The sequence below is a fragment of the Corvus cornix genome, chromosome 8, assembly GCF_000738735.6.
Source record: "Corvus cornix cornix isolate S_Up_H32 chromosome 8, ASM73873v5, whole genome shotgun sequence".
Taxonomy (NCBI): Eukaryota; Metazoa; Chordata; class Aves; order Passeriformes; family Corvidae; genus Corvus; species Corvus cornix.
The window spans coordinates 14,949,834-14,973,153 of record NC_046338.1 but is presented as its reverse complement, the minus strand read 5'-3'; the positions used below and the strand labels follow the sequence as shown (position 1 = coordinate 14,973,153).

General features: G+C 38.1%; 1 protein-coding gene across 1 annotated transcript in view; it reads right to left on the bottom strand.

Annotated features, from left to right (window-relative positions):
- HS2ST1 (heparan sulfate 2-O-sulfotransferase 1) overlaps positions 1–23,157 on the bottom strand; it is an 81,633-nt gene extending 58,476 nt beyond the window's left edge. Inside the window, exon 1 of the mRNA XM_039556547.1 lies at positions 22,846–23,157. Within this exon, the coding sequence (XP_039412481.1) occupies positions 22,846–22,969 (124 nt within the window). The 5' untranslated portion in view covers positions 22,970–23,157. The remainder of the gene's footprint in view (positions 1–22,845) is intronic.
- Between the last annotated feature and the right edge of the window lie 163 nt (positions 23,158–23,320).

The window sequence follows — 23,320 nt, the reverse complement described above, 5'->3', positions numbered from 1 at the left end:
CCATCCACTGTGCTAACATTGACTGCCAACCACCACCAGCTCAGCTCTCACGTGGATTTATAACAGCTCATTTGGAAAGGCTAAGTCGTATCACCAGGGGATTAAATTTTCTTGAATTAGTATTCCAGAAATATGATGATCAAACTCCATTACTGCCACTGAGATACATTAATATAGAGAAGCCAGAGCAGAAAAAAGGAACAGTTCTATTATTATACAGGCTGTCCCAGTAGAAAAGGTTTGAACTATTCAAATCAAAGTAATGGCAACCAGTTACAGTAACGGGGTTATTGAAAGTTCAATTACATTTTTAGGAGTTTTCATTAATTAAAAGTGTTATTTTTTAATGGGGGGGGGGAGCGTGTGTGGTACCCTATAGAACCATTATTATCCTCCCTTTTTTATAGGGCTTTTATCTAGCTTTAAATTATAAAATGGGCAACCTAAACATATTTATATTAAACTGGACAGTAGCCAGAAAATGACTGGAAGTATTTGCTTCAGTAGGGCAAAAAAAAGCTTCTCTGCTGCGCAGCCTGGATGAAGGAAAATGACTGGTGGACAGATTTGGTTAATCCACATTTTATTTATCTCTATGTCTGGATACTCAAAATAGGGTAAATAGCAACTAAGCTCATAAAACTTCTGTTCCGGTATCAATCCAAAATCCGAATTAAACTGGAGTTAAGCACAATAAATACACCAGTGCAACCCTGTGGTTACACAGAACTTGCCATTGTTAGGATATCGGTTCACTCACTTTCAGTATCTTTACTATCTGTGATCAAGATTCACTTTTCCTACTTTGTGACATGAACAATTAGCATCAGAGAGAAGAAAAATTAAATTTCCACCTGACATGTCCACAATATAGTGGCACTAGAGCTGAAAAGTTGAATAGACAGAGTTTTCCTGTAATCAACATCAGAGAGTCTCTGCACAGAAAGAGTTTGGTTATGAGTATTCATACAAACAATTTGGATCAGCAAAAGCTGCAGGTCAAAGTCCTCATCATCCCTCGCCCACAAAATTAAAGATAGAAATCCTCCCATTTTCCATTTAAAATTCCTCTTTGCCAAGGTTGCATTACTTCTTAGTTTGCTATTCCCATCTGCAGCATGTCAGACATCTCAATTAGATATCACAAAAACACTCTACTCCCATCAGTGTGTTTTGTAGGCAGAAGCTGGGAACAAGTGACACTCTTAAGTTCCAAGTGGATACAAACATAAATAGCACCTCCCTGTAGATCTATATGTGGATCCCAAAGCATCCTAGGAGTCAGGTTCCCAGACTCTGAACTTTCGCTGTGCATGACTGCTGTCTTCATGAAAAGAACTCTTTGGCTCAGCTACAGTTGCCATGGAGACAGCAACTTTGATTTTTAGATCTTTAGTATATGTGATATTTCAGCCATATGTTGCATGCATTTAAGTTCTCTACCTATCCCTCCTCTTCAAAACTAAGAGAAGTAAGAGATACTGAATGATTTCAACATTAAAGTAAAATGCACGCCATGTACTTCTCATTCTGGAGAAACATGCTTGCAATCCAGAATAACCACAAATTTAAGATACTAGGAACATACTTGATTGATGTTTTTTCCTCCAGCCCAAACAGTTCCATTTATGACAAGATTTCACCTGAAAAATAAAGGCTCTATTCTTCTGATAAAGTCATGAGATTGGCTTCATCTTGCTCATTAACACAGCAAACTGCTGGCTGCGCATGACTCCTGCATTAACAATACCTGAGAGAGGTTCCAATTCCAATCACACCAGGGATTCTGCTGGGCAGACATCAAGCTTTCCAATATCCCAGCTGCTTTGCCTGTGTCTCTCTAAACTCAGACCAGCATGGTCCTTTACCACACCTCAGAAAGCACAGTAAATCCAGTCTCAGCCTCACAGGGTGGTGATGCTACAGCAAACATCAGATACACATGCTCTTGTAAAAAACACCCTCAATACCCAGTGACAAAGGACTGAGCTATGGTCTGAACTCCAGAAAAACAAACCCAAAGATTGCAAAATACTGCTTAACTTCAACGAAACAGTTACATAAATAAAGCAGTGCAACTGCTCTCACATTTAGGATTATAACTGTGATTGCCTGTGTTTCCATATTTTCAACCTTAAGAAAAAAAAGGAACAGAAGTATAAGCTGCTCTATTCCTCCATCACTCAACAAATCTGCATTGGCAACCAGAGGGACAAAGTGCATTCACCTTTTTATCTCTCAGGGTGCTCAATACAGAGTCACAAATGCAGTCCAAGCAAAGAGCACTCCAACAATATTTCTCCATAAAGAAGAGAGCACTTTGTAACAAGTTGGTAATTATTTTCTCAGCCGCATTCAAGCTCTTGACTTCAAAGCTTGGAACATAGATACCTGACCAGTAATTCTAGAAGTTTACATCTGAAGCAACAATAGACAGCAACTTGCTTTGCCACGGGAACAATTCTTAAAATTTAAAAGAGATCACTTCTCAAATATAAATATAAATACTATAAATCTGACATAAAGCAGCTGCTACAATACATAACTTGTTTTCAATGTAGAGATACTACCACAAGGGTTTCCAGTCTCTAATATGAGACAATACCAGCTTTGGAACAGAAATACAAGCTATGAATGACTCCATCTCCAGCTTAAGCACATGACAGACAGAAATTAAAACACTGAGGCAGGAAAGTAACTGCTGCTCTCCTCTCAAGAAGAAATTACATTTCAAATATTTAATGTAGTCAAACAGCAGAAGTATGACTGGTCAATTATAAAATCTGAGTACTTTCTCAAGGAAAAATCAGGGAAACAGTTTTCCTTATGGCAATACAAAGAAAAAAAGCAAAACGTGAGAGATGAAAGTGTGAGCCACTTTTTCTTCCACTGTACAATTGCAAGAAATAAAGAAACATGTTATCCTAATATGTTATTTATTCCACCAGCACACTAAGAATGTAATCCATCACACATCCTAAAACATGCTGTATCATGTTTCATACTGTTGTAACACTGGGAATTATGCAGTGTTTCAAATAAATACCACATTCGCACGCATTTAAACACTCTCCGAATGGTACTTAAGACCTTTAAAATTAATGTCTGGGTTTTTTCCTTATTTGCCTTCTATAAAGAAATACTTCTGAATCCCTGAATATCATGTGGACAAACCTGAAAACAGCTCAAAAATAAAAGCAGCACAGTTGAACAATTATGGCTTCATGCCAGTTAAACTACAGTTTGGACTGGAACTAGAAACTCCATGTTACATATATTCACACTATTTAATAGATGGTAGATGCTAGATATTCCTACCAGTAAAATAAAACACTAAAAACTACAAGTATCAACTCTTCAAAGAGGTTGGGGGGTGCACCTATACTATCATCTGCATACTATAAAAGCTCTGTATTTTGATTACAAACTAAGTTGCTACTATCTAGCAAATAAATTGAAGGCAAATATTTGTTGGCATGTTTAGTTTGGAGATAATATGATAAATTCCCTGCTTTCAATTTCATATAATGCTGCTGTTATCAGAGTTGTGTCTACTATTTAATTTCAGTAAAAGTGGGAAATGTCAGAACATGGCATCTTGCTAACACAACGAGCCACTTCAGCCATATCTGCAGCTGCATAAGCAATCACTGATGGGTCAGGAGGGCAAAACAGAGGAAAAACAATGAAGTGCATGGCAGGGAGGACCCTGCTACTGAAACACTCCATACTATTTTTGTCCACATTTTAAAGTGGTTGGTAGAAAACGATGAGGGTACAGAAGTGCCATAAAAATGATTCAAGAATCAGAAAGGGACGTTACAATGAGAGGCTTAGGGAATTCAATGTGTTTAGGTTTTCAGAGAGGCTGAGAAGTGAGATGATTACAGGATGTAAGTACCTTCAAAGGGGAAAAATACTGCAAGGTGGTGAGGGGGGAGTATAGAGAACAGCGTAAGGACTAGTAGCTAGAACTACACACCAACCATATCCGGATTTTAAGAAACTGTGGCTTTATTTTGAAATAGTGGAAAGACCCAAATTGTGGAAAAGCCATCGTACCAAATGAATAAGGAAAATGCTCCTTTCTTGATGACATTCTCAAAGCAAGACTGCATGCCTTCCTGGAAGAAATGGATTAACAAAATTTTTCCTAGATCTGGCTAGGATCACAATTGTGACTAATGATAAACAAAAGTCTTTAACTGCCTTCTGAAGAGGCAAAAACCATAAATCCACACAATGCTGAAAAGTTCTCAGGCATACCCTGAAAAGGATGAGTGGATTGCATTAAGGGACACATGGTACTTAAGGGAAGTGGCCTGGTGCACACATTACCTAAAGGGCTTTACTGGTTCAGACCAAGGTTCTAATATCCTGTTTCTGACAAAGACCAACTGACATCTGGAGAAGACAAAAACAGGTTAAGCACATGGTTATATGCTCCTCATGTACTTAACATCACCTACCTACCTGCAATTTAGTAGATTAATGAATTTTAAGATGAATGATTTTTCTATGCCTATGATTTTTCTAAGCATTTCAATAATCATTTGATGCTGTGGCATTGTTTCAGTTTCACCAGTTTGTTTCAGCATTTCTGGGGCTATCAAGCAATAATTAATTTTTGATTGTTTCCTACTACTTGTATAGGAAAGGATTCCTTGCTCACTTTATCCATACTTATAGGCTCCTACCATTCCTTTCCTGACACGTTTTCCCAAGTCTGGTGAGCCTTGGTCTACTTCATCATTCCCCATATGGGAGATGCTTTGTTTCTTTAATTATTCTCAGCAGTCATAGATCTTTTCCAAGTCTGCTATAACCTTTCCCATGATGAAGGGCAAGAAAGACCAACACAGCAGAATTGCTGCATCCAGTAAAAAACAAAATATTCTCATGTGGTTCATCATTTGTTTTTAACATGCATTTTTGACCATTGTTGAGAACTGATCAGAAGTTTCCATAGAGATAACTTGTGTAACCCCAAGAACTCCTGCCTCAGTGAGGACAGCCAATTCAGAACTTAACATATGTAAACTTGTGATTGTTTTTCTCTTAATACATTTAGACATGACAAAATTGAGCTTCACCTGCCATTACCCAGTCACCTGGTATTGTGAGATTCTTCCCCTGAAAAGCTCATTATCATCAAACAATTCACAATAATCTCTAAACAAACAGGAAAGTACATATCACAAGTTCAAATCATGAATTAATGTTCAGTAAAATATATAAGTAACAATTCTAATCACAGTCTTCAAAAGATTCAGAATTTTTCCTAGCTAATTAACAACCTAGAAAGACTTCTAAAAAACGTTACAAATCTCATTCAGCTACCATTCAGCCCCCTCTCTAAAGCATTAGAAGGAGCAGAAATCAGATGTAAATGAGGAAATACCTGCAGAGGTCACATTATGTGGTTATTTTTCAAAAGCCCACACAGCCCCAACACTCAATGACTTAAACTCCACTATTCAAAATACATTAAAACTGCTCCCAAGCAACAGCAATTTTGTTTGTTTTTTTAACAGACTTCTTTAGAATTTAGGTTTAAACACACATATACACTTCAATAAAATGCAAAAGCATTCCCTGGGTACTGCTGTATCCAGTGGGATTATATTAGAAACTTAAGAAATCTAATTGCAGAAGGATACTCCAGACAATCAGTTTCACTATTAACAACTGCCTGTTCCTCACAGAACACCAAATCCCCCAGATTTAAACCAACCCTACCATGTGGCTTTATTGAAGACTGGTCAAGCAATTGAGTTTTTTTACGGTTGAAACGATAGCTAGAAAAACTTTTACTATGTAATGTTACAATGTTGAGACCATACCATTTCAGTCAACGTGGCAGCAACACTGTCCTTCCTCTGTCAAAGTGCTGTGAAACCATACAATAACAATTTCTTTTGGAGTGAACACAGCACAGCACAAAGGCAATAGGAAAGGGGAGGAATACCAAATTCACTGTCCAGTTCCTACCTCATTTCAGTGAATCTGTGCCTAACTAGCCTTTATAATTTGTATGCAAGAATACATCTGTTTAGTGTTTTATGTTCTCTCGATAACACCACTTTCTGCAAGAATTTATGATACACAAGAGTGCATCATCCTGAACTCATTTTGTTTCCAACCATTTGTGAAATTATTAACCAACTGGTTTTTTGTGTGCACTGGACAAGAACAACCATTTTGCACATTTAAAGTTTTCAAAACTTCCAACAGACTTTTTTATAATGGGTTTTCTGTTTGTCTGTTTCATTGGAGGCCCATTTTCCTGGCATAAATTTCACTACAGTATAATTTAAAAACATGGTTCATGCAGTGATGACTACAATTATATTATTTGTTGATTTAATGTTCAGTTCATATTGTGTGGTTTCCAAAATAGAAAAATCTGTTCAGAGACTGTAAATTGAACAGGCTCTTTAAGTTACTTAGACCTAGTGAGTTCCTATTTTTCCCTAAAGCCAAGCTTGCACAGACTGTTGGCATCTTTCAGTTGTCTATCTTCACCCTGCAGGTTGTTATGTCTAAAAATACAGTAATTGTATTACTGCATATACAGTGCGTAAGTTTGAGTGTCAAGGCTAAATTAGCAAGGCTAAATTAAGATGGTATTTGTTACCGAAACTCATTTCCTCTGAGGGATTACAAAAACTCTGCCATGTTCTGAAGCAACAGGTTTATGATAGTAAAGGTAAAAGGACAAGTGAGACTAGAAAGCATCAAAAATTCTACACTGTTATTCTGACCTTCTGAACTTCCTTTGTTTTCAGAACCAGACTTCAAAAAAAAGCACTCCAAGCCTTTGTGTGTGTTTTCTTATGAAATTTTTCACCCCCTTTTTTTCAGAGAGGGAAAAGTTCTCTCATTAATTGTAAGTCCTGATTTTATTAAACTTACAACATTTTTAGAGTAACAGTAAAGCTTTACAACAACCCCACCATAGTTACCATGGGGAATAAATAATACACAGAAGCTTTTAATTTCATCATCTGACAAAGGGAGCAGGAGAGAAGGAGAAATTGTCTTGTCTCTTGTTCTGAGATGCTAAGTTATATTTATCATTACTGAGAAACCTAAAGTTGCACTAACAAGAAGTGTGTTCATTAGTAGGCCTGTGATAAGTGGAGCACCAGACCAAAAAGAAACCACAAAAATTTGTATTCATTCATACAGGATTATTCAGTATCTCTCCTCTCCTATCACTTTATTCTGAAGCAAGTTGGCAGTATGCTTCTATGAATCATGTCTACAAAGGTCTGCTATCCATTCACACAGATGTCAGTGAAGTATTCCATCTGCAGTATCTCATAAGGGATTTTTAGTGAAGCCCCTCCCCGACTGATCCGCAAATTCCAGTAACAGAAATAGTGCAGCAAGTTTTCCACATAAACATAAGGCCATATATTGTCATTAGAAAAGGAACACTGTTAAAATACGACCAATTTCAGTTCTGTGGTTCCAGATCAATACAGCAAGTCTTCAATGAAGAAATAAGACTCCTTGAAAGACTACATTTCATATTTGCAGACATGGGGGGGGATAAAAAATATGGGAAAAAATCAATATATGAGAGGTTGTTTTCAAGAATGTTATGAAATGTTATCATCTTACAAGCAATTTTACATGTTTTTTCTGTTACCAGCATCATTTACTGTATGCCGCTCTCCTAAGCTGATTTTATTTTACTTACTGCTGAGTAAGTGGCATTCAAGCTGCTCACAGGAAAAAGCCATGGAAGTGTCAAAAGCAGGTTAAATTCTTGAAATAGCCAGTGAGCTCCTAAGGCTGACAGACTACTGCTTATTTAAGAAGTAGAATAAGCATAACATATTTGTCCATAGACACATAAAACATTGGAAAGTCTTCAATAGCATGATTTTATTATGAGATACTGTGCAGAAATTATTCACTGACCCCAAAACAGTCATCATTCTTCTCAAGATACGCTCTCCTCTGAAATGTTAGTTTAATAAGCTCACTTCCAATTAATATAAAAAGTACCTAATTCTATAAAGGTTTTATTTCAATGTATACTGAACATAATTTATCAAATAATTAACAATCCATATGGACTAATAACTAAAAAATATGTCATTGAATCATTTAAGCCCAACTATAAAGATTCTCTCAGCACAAGAATGGCTGCAGGACTTCAAGGGAAGAAAAATCTTTGTATTTCATGTGAAGTACAATCGAATAAATGACACAGAAAGAAGACCTGTAAATCTCTATCTGTAGCCACTTCAGGACAACACACATCATAAACAGACTCATGCTCAAATCTACATCATAAATGCAGCACTTCAGAAACGTAAGTGAGCTGTGGATCAAATAGCTGGGCAGAAACAGGCTTAGAGAAGGCAAGTTCATGTCCCAGAGAGGCTACAGTGGCCTGAGTAAGCATCCTGGCTCATTCAAACCTAATTCATGTAGCTTTAACAGAGTATGGGAAACTAAGCAGTTTTCTGTCAGGTGACACAAGGATACCAATATAGTTTTCTCTGCATAGCAACATTTATCAAATTTTGTGAAGAAATACAATATAAATACAAACAGTGGCTTTTTGTACACATATGAAGTTTGTAATGTCACATACCTGCAACACACTTGGAAGGACATGGATCAAACACATAGACTGTATTGTTTCTGTATTAGGATGGTTCTTTGGGGTATTTTAAAAATACAAAGACTTTGTCACTTACACACACACACACACAAGCTGATCAGCTACATCCCTGTGACTGCACAGAGAGAGGGAGTAGAGGCAGAAGAGCTACTGAAGGTTTCCGTGCTTGATGGCCTATAGTGACCCACACCATTAGTAGCAACCTCTTGCCACCATGTCTCTTGTATTGCTATGAATCATCACAAGGCCCTAAAGCCCCAACCTTCCTCCTGCTTCACACACAATTATTTAAAACGTGGGAAAATTACTTTCCCCAACAGACTCCGTTTTATTTGATTGTTACTCCATGTTACAAGGCTGCCCTTTATAGTCTGTAAAAGTTGTTCTGTTCAGTCAGTGGTTCACAAATTAACCTGTAAAACGGCAAAAAGCTCAATAAAAATGTTCTTCATTCTAGCATCGTAGCCAAGGCTCACAAAGCATAAAAAGGAAAATTTCCACAAAACGCACAAACAAGGAAAGTCATGTGCACTTTGTAGATCCAGTGGTTGTTAGACCATTCACAGCAAGATACCTTAAATTTTCACTAGAAAACATTACTTCAGCCGTTGGCATTAGCAAATGTTTTTCTTGGATGTTCATGTTAAAAAACCCAGAAATAATGCACCCCCCCCAAAAAAAAAACCCCAAAACAAACACCAAACCCAACAGTCATTTCTACATCAGCACAGTTTAGCTCTTTATCAACCAATCATGAAAGACAGTGTCACTGCAAAGTTTTATTCCAACCATTATAAAATAAAATCCACTAGTCACAAGACTGCCACCATAATCGGCAATATGTGCATTTACCACAAAAAATTCTCAAGTACAAGTTACTTTGACATTTTCTGGTCATAGCAATCTATTTATTAAAAAAAAGAACAAAAAAACCAAAGTATTCTAAATTCACCTGAAATAAGCTGGCAGATCAAACAAGCAAACAAGCCTACCTCAAACTCAAACTCAGAATATTAAGAATCTAGTTAGTGCTTTAGCTACTACCTATATGAAATGTGAGTCTGGCTCTACTTTGGAAACACACCTACTTCATGTAACAAGCACTCTGTGATGAGTACTGGAGGTTACATTTGCAGAACACTTAGTAAGTACTACAGTGCAATTTAGGATGATTGTTTTATATCAGGCAATTTTTTATTTAAAAAAAATTTTTAAAAAAATCAAAGCCTAACCAACTTTTACATTTATAAGATCACTACTGCTGTCAAGGTAGCAGCGTACAATAAAACAATAGCACTAAGATGTGCAACAATTGCAATAAGCTTAGTCATGGTTTGGAAAAGAGCAAACTTACTTGTTTTCTAAAGAAATTGTTAGACAAAACCAGCTACACTTACCAAGGATGCTTTTGGCAACTAATTCATATGCTCTCTGACACATGCTAACAATTCTTGGATGACAGACCTCCTAAAAACTTTGCATTTGGTAATAATTTAAGTGCCATACTTTTCAAGGAACGTTGCAATACTTTTAGCTGACTTTGACCATGCACTTAGATCAAACAGGAAGCAGTGATAAACTTAAGAAAATAATTATCCTCAAGTCATTAAGTTCTTTCCACCTGCAAGTTGCCCAAAACCAGGATCCTTTGCTCTGAAACCAAACCGAACACTCAAAACCTGCATGAGAATGTCCCTGGGACAAGGACACACAGACCACTCATTAGCATACACCATATTCCCATATTCCATTTTGGGCAGCATGCAGTTCCTTAAAATCAAATATATATACAGCACAGGAAAATTATGAAGGATGCAACTGCAATTACACAATAGAACAAGATTAGCCAAGTTTGAAATCAATGCATTTTGATCCTTAAACATCACAGGCATTTTAGCTTCTCAAATTCATTGTATCAAGGTTTTGAGCAAATGAAGAAAGAACAATCTCTTTTCATGGTTTTATGTCTGTACTTAGTTAACCCTTATCCATCGGTAAAGCTTTAAATTACCTGATAGTTCTGCCTGACCTGTATTTGTAAGGAATAGGCATTCTATAGAAAAGCCAATTTTGGTCATTATTTAGTTGTGGAATCAAAATAATTCCTAAATGGAACCTAAATAAACTACAGAACCTAAATAAACTACAGCAAAGGTTGAAGGATTTTAACAGAATTTGCAGAGTTTGTAGATAAGTGATTCCATCAAGGCCAGAAAACTCAGCCAAATCTATCTGGTTATCTGAGAGGATGTTTATATAGGTTTCTCTCACATAGTAGTTATCTCTAGAGTGCCATCTCATGTTTACACTTACTTGCAAATACTTAATATATATTGAGTAAAAGAGATGTAGGAACAATCACTTTATTTCACATTCCTGCTGCTCTATCAATACTTGACAGATTTTGTTGCTTAAGTGTCATGTTGTCAGACATTTAACAGGCTTTCTCATACTTAAAAAGCACATTATGTGTTATTTTTATTTGCACATTGTTTTAAGATAAACAATGAGAAGAAGCAAGTCTAAAAAAAGTTTACCATTTTCCTAGATTCATTCTTGAAAACTAAAATTTCAATCTCACTTAACATTTAAAACCTTTTCTCATCATTTCCATCAAAACAACTATCTTGTATGAATATTTTACAGCACCAGTTAGAGAAATTTATTACATACCATTACTTATTGCAAAACAATATGTGCTTTCAACTGCAACCTTGACACAAGCTTCCACCCCTCAAAGTGGGCACATATTTAAAACCTCCACATAATCACCACTAATGCTCCTTAGTCATTCAGTTTCCAAGGGATTTTCATTATGGATTAAAACAAGGAAAAAAATCCCAAATACCTCTCAATATCTTCATTCCTCCTTCACACGTTTTTTTTCTTTAAACTTGATATGTGAATAATTTATCATCTATTTCTCTTTCTTAATTCTCATAATCAGACTGCCTTGCCAGCTGCACTATGCAATCACACTTAAGTAGGCACATAAAAATCAGTAGAAACAATGCTTTGGGTTGCTCCAGCAACCACAAATGTTTCGAAAAATGCCCCCACAAGCATGTCAGCGAGACCATATTTTTCAGAATATGGTTTGGAAAGCACAGACAGGAAAACCAGAAGAGGGTATATTTAAATGTTTTGCTGTTTGATTTATCATTTCTTTGTGCTAAACCAACACCTCAGTTTTATGCTGGTTTTTCATATCAGAAAGGAGAGAAGGGTTTAATGGCATTGTAGAGGGTAAATGACAAAGCAATAGGAATCAGGAGTAAGTACATTTTCACAGTGTTAAACTAGAGTGAAGCCAGCTGTGAAAATAAGCATATTCCCCAATACTCACTGGCTTTTTGTTGGGATCAGAAAGACCGTGGATAGCTCACAAATGCAAAAGTTGCACTCATTCTCACATACACATCCTTTTTTCTTCTTTTACCCTCTAGAGAAGTTAATTTTTAATATTCTTCTCTATGTCTGACCACGTGATTACAAGATTAATTTGCCCTTAGGCCAAATTCACTTAACGTGCCTCAGGAATAACCAAGAAGCCTGACTAGTACCCCGTACCATTTTTTTCTGGGTTGGATGAAGGGATGGCTGTCCCTTCCTGTCCAGAAGCAAACATATGCCATCTCTGCAGCTCAAGGCCCAAAGCATTAAACTCAACTGAAATCAAGAGTGCTTTAACTTCATGCTCCAGGCTCTGATTCCTGCTGGTGGAGGAGCTGGCTACAGCTCTGGCTGCTACCCTGGCTATCAGTGGGGTGATACTCTCCCACCAGCACGCCAGGCACACTGCTGGGAGAACCCTCTTTATGCATCCTCTGCTAACTTCAATAGCTCATTTGTGATCTCCAGCCCTCTTATGCCCCTCTATGACTGGTAGCAACTTTACTTCATCAACCATTCCAAAATCTTCCATCAAAATGCAAAATTTTTTAATAAAAGCAGCTCCAACTGAATTCTGTGTAGAAGGTTTTATATAACCCTAACTGCTTTGGCCATTGAATAGTTTCAAAGATAAAATTCAAGACTGTACCAGACATGACAGGTCATAAACACTGCTATGTTTAAATGTAAGCTTAGACAGGTATTTTTGGTCATTCAGCCTGTGCTTTTGGCTCAGAATGCATGTCTGTGGGGCAGTTCAAGGACTAGAATAAATATTACTAGCCCACTAGAAAGTACAGCATTCTGGTACTTCTCATAGCAGAAAACACCAACACTACTGCATACACATTCAACACAGACAGTAAGTCCTTGTTTACAGGTAAAAATCAAGCAGTATGCTAGAAATTTTACAGGACACTTTTTATAGCTTTATCAAACCAAAATATTAAATACACTCCTGTTGAAGTTAATTTTAAACCTAAAGAGGCTCTGAGAAAACACCAGAGCAAGTTTTGCCCTCACTCAAACCAACAGCAGCAGTGCAATTAGCACACTGGATTAACAATGTAGACAGCAAAGGGAGAGACACCCAGAAGTATTAAAAAAAATATTTGTTTTGATAAAAATAGAAAGGCAGTAAAATTACAAAACATTCAAATTCCTACTAAATGCTTACACATGAAAAGGTCATTTTTATGGCAAGAAGTCTTTGAACAGCAAATATACATCTAATCTTGAAATGCTATCTTTCTAAGTGAAATGGAGTTCAAAAACATACTTGGTCCAATCCCACTATACACAGTTTGAAGTCATCAAATTGGACAGCAAGATCTAATCACTTCATTGTAAAACAGCAAACTATTATTAAGTACTTATCTTCAAAAGCTTGCCTTGTTGGCAGAATTAACAAACTTAATACAAAATAGTTAATCTGCCTAAAAATCTATTAAAACAGACTAAATTTTTCTCAGATAAGGAGGAGGGCTTTGTAAGAGTCTTTTGTTTTGTTTAAATTAAAAAAAAAAAAAAAAAAAAAAAGAAGGGGAAACTATAAGACATTCAATATTCCCAAAGGCACTAATTTGATTAAGGGAAAGCATTTTAGTGCATCTCAGTTCATAGTATAATGTATAAAGAATAGTATTATATTGTAGGTATTTTGCCAGGAAAATATCTTTTCACACTTTAAGAGTGCATATTACTGAAGGTTTACTGACAAATGAGATGCTGAAAAACCTGGGCTCTGAAGTTCTCACTGGGAGAGCAGCTGAAATAGGATTCTACCAATGAAACATTTCATTCAACACCAGCATCCAGAAAAACCTGATATTATGGTTTTGTTTCAAAAAATACTGATCCTCATACAAGCTATTTTCTGTGCCAGGTACAAAACCACATCTTCAGAAAGTGATGATACACTTGTGCTCAAGAGTGTTTTGGTCAGGATACAACATACAGCGTTTTCGTCCTTCAGCATGGGAATCAAACCCTGTGAGTTTTACTGCACTTTTACTGCAGTGGAAGGACATGGCTGGACTCAGCTTTTGTAAAAATTAATCCCCTTTTCTTGAAAGAATAAAAATTTTTAAATTACACTGTCCAAAAATGTATCTTCTCAATTTACATCTGTCATTCAAATGCTAAGGGAGCCAAAATCTCAGAGTGCTTTGTTTTACTATGGAGACAATTTTTTGTCTATTTAATGTGTCAGAATAAGAGTCTATCATTTTCCCATCCTATCTTTTTGACTTTTACTCTGAATTTCTAAATCCTTCTTAGAATTAGTGAAATCCTTTGCTTAGAATGAATGATCAATATAAACTCCAATATAATATAATCAATTGTTGATTAAGGTTTTGTATATTGAAACGCATTGCAAATTCCATGTTTTGAAAAAAGAGACTTCTATTCCTCCAAAGCCCTCCACAGAATTAATGTAAAGAAATGCAAGTATTTCAATGACAATACAGATATGCTATTTATGCAATCATCCTGAGTATGTTCAACAACAATATATCCAGAAAAAAAGATAACAGAAATATTGAAAGTGCAAAGATATGCAGGGGAAAGATTCAAGGGGAAAAAAAATAACTAAACTGGATTCCCCTCTTCACTTTGCAGAAAGTGAGATGCATAAGCATAATCTCTGTCCAATTGCTCTCATACCTCCAAGTTCCTTCATTTTCCCAAGAGCCTTTTTGCACCTTTTTCGAAGTGAAATGAAATGCTACTGCCTTTCAATCTGTCATCCAAGAAAGATCAGTCCTATATTACAACATCAGAAAATGCAAACAATGATGACAAATATATATACAGATCATATTTATATTTAATAGGATTATACACATCACAAATTTATATACTCGATACTCTCACCTATGTATTTATATATATATTAGAAACAAAGAAGAAGAAAATAAGATTGTCTGAGAAAAAAGCCACTACTGAAGTAAATGGAGAATATATGCATTTTAATTTAAGGAACCTAAGAACCCATCCCCACACTCTTTACAGTTTTACAGCAATTATGCACAAGGTTTGCATAAACACTTCAAAATCATCAAAAGCTGTTTTATCAAAACAGCACTTAAGTTTTACATATGTTTCAACACAAATTAGTATTCAGAATTAAAGAGCAAGTTGGTGAAAAAAAAGGATGTCAGCTGTCATTTTAATCTGTAACCAGATATAGAAAATGGACATGAAGAAGGAAGGCAAAGACTGGGTCAAAGCGATAGAAAGGTTCTTTCAAAATACTTTTAGTAATTTCATTATCTTATTAATTCTTTCACTGCCCTAGACTTCTAGCTACTCATGATGCATTTTATCACTAGCAGAAAGGTTGAATAATAATTATTATAGAAGTAATGTTATTGAAACCATGATGACTCAAGGATATTGCAAAGTAAGGACAACAATAATATGCTGAATACTAGAGACAATAAAAAGACACATCGATGCAGTTGAGTTTTCTGCAGACACTTGCAAACGACAACTGTATGGTAAAACTATGCTCTTAATTTATAGCCTTAAAAAGTTGAACTACAGCAATGAAATAATTCCTTGGTAACGTAGAGACACTCAATACAACGTCAGTCCCTGACATTCATGGGCACATTCTGCAGTAACACTGATGTCCTGATTGTCAGCATATTCCTGATACAGAACCATACAAATCTGTGCAACAGGAACGCTTCTATGAGTATCGAGACTTGATATCTTTAGGGAAATTCCTGGGCATGCTAACTATAATCAGCACTAGCAGTTATTTTGATACAGGCAATTACTGATAGGAATGCCAAATGGAAGGACTTGAGTTCTCCAAGACTTAAAAGTGGCGAGGAGCTGGGGGGTGAATAAAGAACCAGCTGGGTCAATTCCAGCAAGAAAAGAGCTTTGCTTTTCTCTCCTAAGTGAGCAGAGATTTCTCTGAATGCCACCGTTCTCAAGATGCTGGCTTTGAACACAACATCTTCACAGAGCCACAGGTTTTCAGGGGAGCGGGTGATTCCAACACAGTGGATGGGCTTGAACACCACATGAAGCGGTGGGTTTGAAAAAGATACTGCCCGTCCCCCAGACTGCAGCTAAGAGTCTGTACATATTTATGAAAGGCTGCAGCCAGATGGCCAAATTTCAGATGCCTCTCTCAACACTGGAGTCCTTTCACTCAGTCTTTTTTATTTCCAATTGAAAAAATAATGCAAATACACGTATTGGTTCAGCTGTTTTACTACAGCATGGAACTTTCATTATGCTTGCCAGGCTAGTATTTCAGATACATAAACAGATTTCAAGCATAGCTCTTACCACTATTTTAATACTGCTTTGACAAGGTTTAAATACACTTTAGCTAAGTGACAAAAACTACAGATTGCACACAGTTACACAAAAAGACTGTCTTTTGATCCACTGAAGTGATAATACATGGAGGATTCCATATGCAAACACCATCTATTTCCTAAGGAGAAGCAAGAATTTGAGGGAAGGCACTCATTATTAGAAGACAAGACCAGTCCAGCCAGAATAAGTCTAGCAGTGAGTGACTCATGGTTGCCAGTCAATAGATATGAAAATTACTTGTTCATGAACTGCTCAAATGTTCCTAACTTCAATAGCTAGGGGCAATACAAAGCTATGAAAAAAAAAAAAACAACAAACCAGCTGCAAATACATCCATTTTCTGAAATAAGGAAGAAAAAAAATTTATACCATTTATTTCATTTTACATGTGTATAGAATCATAGAATGGCTTGGGTTGGAAGGGACTTCAAAGATGTAATGTAGTGCCAACACCCCTACCATGGGCAGGGACACCTTTCACTAGACCAGGTTGCTCAGAGACCTGTCCAACCTGTCCTTAAACACTCCAAGGGATGGGGCATCCACAACTTCCCCTGGCAACCATGATAAACTAGAAAGCAATGGTTTCATCTGTTATATTAAATCCAAGGTTTATGTAGTTTAACAAGGTCTCTTTTGGACAGGTAGTGTATATATATACCAGCCTCCACTGAGAGCTAAGAGAAAAAAATGACATAGGAACTTCCAATCACTGGATTCCAGAGGTATATTGCAGATGTGAGAATTTTACTTACTTCTGCCATGCTCAGCAGTACAAAACAGACAAGAAACACGAGTACTGGCATGCCATTACGCCATAATGCTGCTGTTTTAGTTGCTTTAGCACAGAGTAAATAAAGGCATCAAATGTAGTTTTTTCTGATTTCCAGCAGTGTTACTTTTCCTTTTACAGTGCTACGCACAATACAAAAACCTGCCAGGTATTTAATTATTGAAATAACCCAATCTATCTTCCTCAGTAGAAAAACAATGATATGAAAGAACAGGAAGCAGAACTCCTTTGAACACTTTCTCCTGAGGTTGTCAGCCTTGAACTCACAGCTAAGCTACCTCATAGCTATCATTACCAATGTTTAATATTGCATTAATTCATGATGAAGAAGAACATGGTACTCACATTTCTTTGACTGTCCAACAGGTTTCTTCTATCCTAAAGACATGATCACAAACGTGTCTCTTTTCCAGGATTTCCATGGAGGACGGTACTGCAGTTCTATGTGCTCTTCAACTTAAATTTGTGCCTTACTAAGTAACATAGACAGGTATGTACTAGCCCAAATCTGGCCTTCTTCAATGGAGAATCCAGAAAGATGGAGTGCCTTACCTGGTCATTACTTCATCCACTGCCATGGCTGGAGGGACTGGGAGGGACTGGAGGTGCTTTATCTGATTTCTCAAGTCCACTTCATCTCTCAGAACTGCCCTCAAAATATCTCTAACAAAAATATCCCCCTGCCAGACAACTCTTCAGCACAGCATCTGCTATTAGAAGTGAAGGCACAGCTCTCAGCACATCATCAATTCTCCAAGTTATTTCACTAAAAGCACGATGCCTGCAAACTAGGTCCAACAATACTAAAGTTTCTCACATGTAGCCTTTCAGAAGGGGAAAGGTATTTTAAAAAGTTATGCCTCTTATTTCCACTGTTAGAACCAGCCATTGAGGTTACCAGCAAAAAGGGGTGAGATCAAGTCACAGACCCCATTAGCAAATCTGAGCTGCCTTGGTATGCGCTTGAGAATGTGCACAGTTCTGTGCTAGTCAAAGTTCAGACACTACAAATTTCACAGAAAGTAGAACACCAACAGCTGCAACATTTATTCTCCAAAAAGTTATAAGGAACATAAATAAAAAATAAAACAAAAGTCATACTATTGCTCAATATCACAGTTTTCAATGGGAAGTACAGTCATAGTATGGGAGCACTTTAAAATTTATTCTGAAACTGTCTGGGACAACCAGAAGCATGGTGAAAGTGAATGGTAAGAGGGAACCAGGTGAAAAAGTATGATAAAACCAGCAAGACTAAGTGGAAGAAAGTTCCACTGGATGGAGATATACTAAGGAAGCAGCATTACAATTCTTATTTCAGGAAACCCAGTATACAATAAAACAGTTTCTGAAGGAATGCCTTGGGCTACTCAGCAGCAAATAATAACTACTGGGTAACAGGGCAATATTTAAATAAAATCTAGGTAATTATTTGCATAGCTGTGTGTGGTCAGACCTGCCAACAACCACAAACTCCTCTTTATAAATGTTCAATGTTCCTCTTTATAAATGCTCAATTATAAGTAACAATATGCTAAGGAACCATGCTTGCTATATTAGAAGAATCAACTAAATACTTTTTCTGAGGGATTTTCCAACAACATGCAACAGGCAGGCCTACTGACAGGAGATTTTTTATTTCTAAATAAAGGAAACACGAAATGCCTATTATTTTATCATCCCAAAAAAGCAGAAAATCTTGTATTTCCATAACGCATAAGACTTAATCATTGGGAAGTTAAATCCTTTAACTTCAAGGGAACAGTGGTTTATTAGGTACACACAGTGCTTAGAAAGATACTACCCCAGCAAGGACCACAGATGCTAAGACACTACCTTTTTTTTTTTTTTAAATCTGGCAATAAATCATCAATTAAATTTTCTTTCCTGGGCTTAGGAAAAGATCCTTAGTGTTTTGAATTATTAAATTATTTTTAAACCAAAAAAATATGAAAAAGTAAAATGTTAAGGACTTATTTTAAATTACAGATGTCTATACGCTGAATTCAAGGTGCTGAATTAATAGATATGAACCATTATGCTGTTTCTCACTTAACAGAAGAAACACTCCCACATTACAGCTAAGAAGTTTTTCAACATAATCTGAAGCAGGTTCAATCCTCTCTTTCCCTGTTATATTACGTTTCTCAGACATAGACTTTTTCCAAATGGATTACGTAAACATCACTGAAGTGCTAGAAAGTAGCATTAGACCTCCATTTCCACCCCACCAAAGAGCAATCCTTCTCTATCGACAATCCTCACTTTCTCTGATCAATCCTACGGACTTCGACCCTCTCCCACTTTCCTGGCCAAACCTGAAGTGCTTCTACAGTTTGGTGTTGTAAAACACAATTATTTTAACAGAAGAACTAGAACGCGTATGAACTTCTCTCTTCCTTCTCCCCACCAGTAAATTTCAAAATCTTGGGGAGGGAGGAGAAGGTAGGGATGGATTACATCCAGCTGGATCAATTTTGTGATCCAACTCACCACAAATACCAATGGCAATGCAGGAGATAGAATGGTACACATTAAACAAGTTAAATGCTAGGTCAGTTTATACCCAAGGCAGAGCCGCACTCAACAGGCTTCCAAAACCCAAAAGGGACAGTCAGACATTACTTCTGTTCTTCTGTTCCAGGAGCAACAGTAAAACCTCAACATTTGCCTTTCATGTGTAATATTCTCTATTAGAGCTGTGCATTCCCAGAGCTAACGGACACTTACCCCCACCAGGCTAAAATAAAAATATTAAAGTCCTCATTGGCAATTACGGACAGTTTAGTCTGGAGAGAATGCTAATTTTCCATGTAAACCTGAAAATAATATGGAAGACTAATAGCTGTAGGTACAAATCTCACAAAAAAAAGGTATTTCAAATTGTTCGCACTCTGCTTGTCATCTCACCGCTACAAACTATTTGTAAAGAGCTGCAAAGAAGTTAAAATTAATATTCTGATGTACTTTTTTTTAATTAGGAAGTTATTTTTCATATGAAGAAGCCGACAGGTTTACCAATACCCTTTTAAAGGATTTTGTTGCAAAAAGCAGCAGCAGCATTTGTGCTAGTCATTTGCTTACACGTCTTATACTTTTCAACTTAGAAGTTTGCCATGGTGACCAAGTTTACCCATATAAAGTCTTACAGAAAAAAAAGAGGTTCCCATTCTTTTTTCATTCAGAAACATGTCCCAGTTTATCCTTATAGGTGAGATATCTTAAGTCATTAAACTGAAATTAAGGCCCCCAACTGTTCACTACAGAACCTGGAGTTGCTCATATGTGAAGGAATTGGATAAAGCCCTTCCTATCCGAAAGGACAGCTGAACATTTTTAGAACTGCTGATAAGACTGCACAATTATTTTGCTATCAAATCCGAAGTAATTTGGTTTTCCTAGTCAAAGCCTAACTCTTACAAGAACTTTCCAAGATGACAGTTTATCATACGATATATCAATGCAAACACATGGCATAGCTCAAAACCCAGTCCCCAAATGCTGTGCAACAAGACTTCCAACAGAAAAGCACCCACTGAAACACAACTAAAAGACCAAAAGAGCTACTCTGTCCTTACCCTCAAATCATAGTATCACTTCACACACACCCACACCATTTTTTTAGGGGGCAGGGAGAAAAACTGGCATTCAAGTGCATTAGGCAAATTAATTACTTTGATTTGGAGAAAACCATTTTCCGTAATGCAGCTCAGTAGAAATATAACCAATCACTAAGGTTTCATTACACCTGTTTTTTTACCATCATATTTGCTAGTCATAAAATACATACCAAACATGTGAAAAGGGAGACATTCAGACAGCTAGAAGCTTTTTAACAAAGCATACTCTCACACTAAAAAACAGAATCCAAAGTCCAAAGCTGTTGTAGAAAGTCCTTTTCCCCTTCCTTCCACAGATTTTGGAGAGTCACCAGTAAGTTGCACACAAAGCAAATCTTTCCATCTTACTTTTAAGAAACTTTACAATAGTTTTCCCTTTTCCTTAAGACATAAAATCAGCAGAAGATAGTAATTAGATTCCTGTCCCAAAGCAGTATGAGTATTTAAATCCTCTAAATATGTAAGTTAAACATGTCCCTTGCATATATATTAAGGAAGAAGAAGTTTTACCAGCAAAATTCTTTATTCTCACACACATTATGTTATTCTCTTCATGCCAGAAGGTAGATAGATCTCCCTTAGGTAACACACACTGTCAGCAACAGAAGCATTGAAGCCACCGCTATGAACCACTTTAAAGCAGATGTATACAAAATACCACTGAACCTTCAGCACTAAGGCAACACTTGCTTTATCTTCCAATTTAATTCATTTTCTTCTTCAAATGTTTGTTTACAGTTATTGAAACCCTGCAAAAAAAAAGCCTCGATTATAAACGGTAAGAACTTTCAGTTGAAAAGTATGCAGAGTAAGGGCCTCCCTCAACTCAAGCAGTCAACCACTGCAATTTCCAGGGTCCTAATCTCTAACATGCAGTTCAGAGAGAGTGAAGTGGAAAAGAAATACTGTAAAGTAAAATCCCAATGGCATTCATACAGCTCAACATCAAGTTATGCGGACTCTGTTAAAAACTCATTGTTAAATTTCCCGTATCACTCAAATCCACTTCTACTGTTAACACCAGAAGGAACACGATGTGCACTTTTTCTTCCTACAAACTGAAACTTACACTATTAACTATTGTTAATAATCTAAATATCTTAGTACAGTCAAATAATATGAGAAAGCAAATCCACAATGTTTGCAAACCAGTTTCTAGTCTTGTATACACCAGAAGTCTCAGTGCCCTGTTTTCACAGCTCCTAGGCACCACAAACTCGGTTCAGAACGGTGTTTTTTCACATCCTTGAGACCCTTAATTAAGCAATGTAAAATCTTTACAAGTTCTGCAGCCTTATCTACAACAAAGTAGTAAGATGTTACCTGCCAGGCAGATATTATTCTAAAAATACCCTCTTAAGGCAGGAAAATAGAAGAAATTTTACACAAGAGATTTCTAGTTCATCACTATTCAGTTAAGTACAGCTCAGTGACAGTCTAGGAAATCACTAACTACACTCAGTAAATGCAGAAAATAACAACCTTTAAATGAGGTTTAAATTAAATGAGAGTTAAACAAATTACCCATTTGTCATTAAGAGCAATGTCTTTAGCTTTCTTATCTATACACCGTGCTTTCCATTACAGTGCCAAGCGTTAGTAAAACGTCTGAATTAGAAATCAGATGTCAAGAAGATGGTTATTCGCTGCAGCAGCAGCAGAACCAGCCTCAGCTTGGGCACCACGGCTGCTGCTCTCCTCCCTCGCCAGGTGCCTGAGGAGGGACAGGCAGGCCGGCCGGTGCTGCCCACGGCTGTGAGCACCGCGGCTCTTCTGACAAAACCAGTTCAGACACTACAGACACGTTTGTCTTCCCAGCACTGACCTCTCACAGGTCTCCTGATCTCGCAGAACAAACAAATGAACTCAGAGGCCAAGGCTGCCGCGGAGAGCCGCTTTTGCAGAGTGGCCGGCCCGCACCGATCAGGTCCCGTGGCGCCGGGGACGCGGCAGCGCACGGAGCCAGCAGGAGCAGCGCCCGGCGGGGCTCCCCCAGCCCTCGGCGCTGCCGCCCTCCGCGCCTCGCCCCGGCCGCGCCCGCCGCCGCTCACCCAGCTTGCCGCGGGACTCCTCCAGCTTCTGGATCTGGTTCTCCAGGAACAGCACGGCCACCCCGAAGACCAGCACCGCCAGCAGCTGCAACTTGGGCGGCAGCATAATCCTGAGCAGCCCCATGAGCAGCAGCAGCAGCGCCGCCCGCCCGGGATCACGACATAACGCGGGGCCCGGCCCGCGGGGCCCGGCGGGAGCCGCAGGGACGGCGCGGGCGAGGAGGCACGGAGAGAGCACGGCCGGGGGCGCGGACAGGGCCCGGCGCCGCCGCTCTCACATCGCCGCGCGCACGGCCCGCAGCGCGCCCGCCCCGCCCGCGTGGCCCGGCCCCCGCCGCGCCCCGCCCGCCCTGCGCGCGCTGCTCAGCAACCGAACGCCCGGCCGCGCGCCCGCCCCCGCCCCACGACGACGCCGCCGACGACGCCGCCGCCGCCGCCGCCGGGCCCCGCGGCGGGCCCCGCCCCGTGCCCCCGC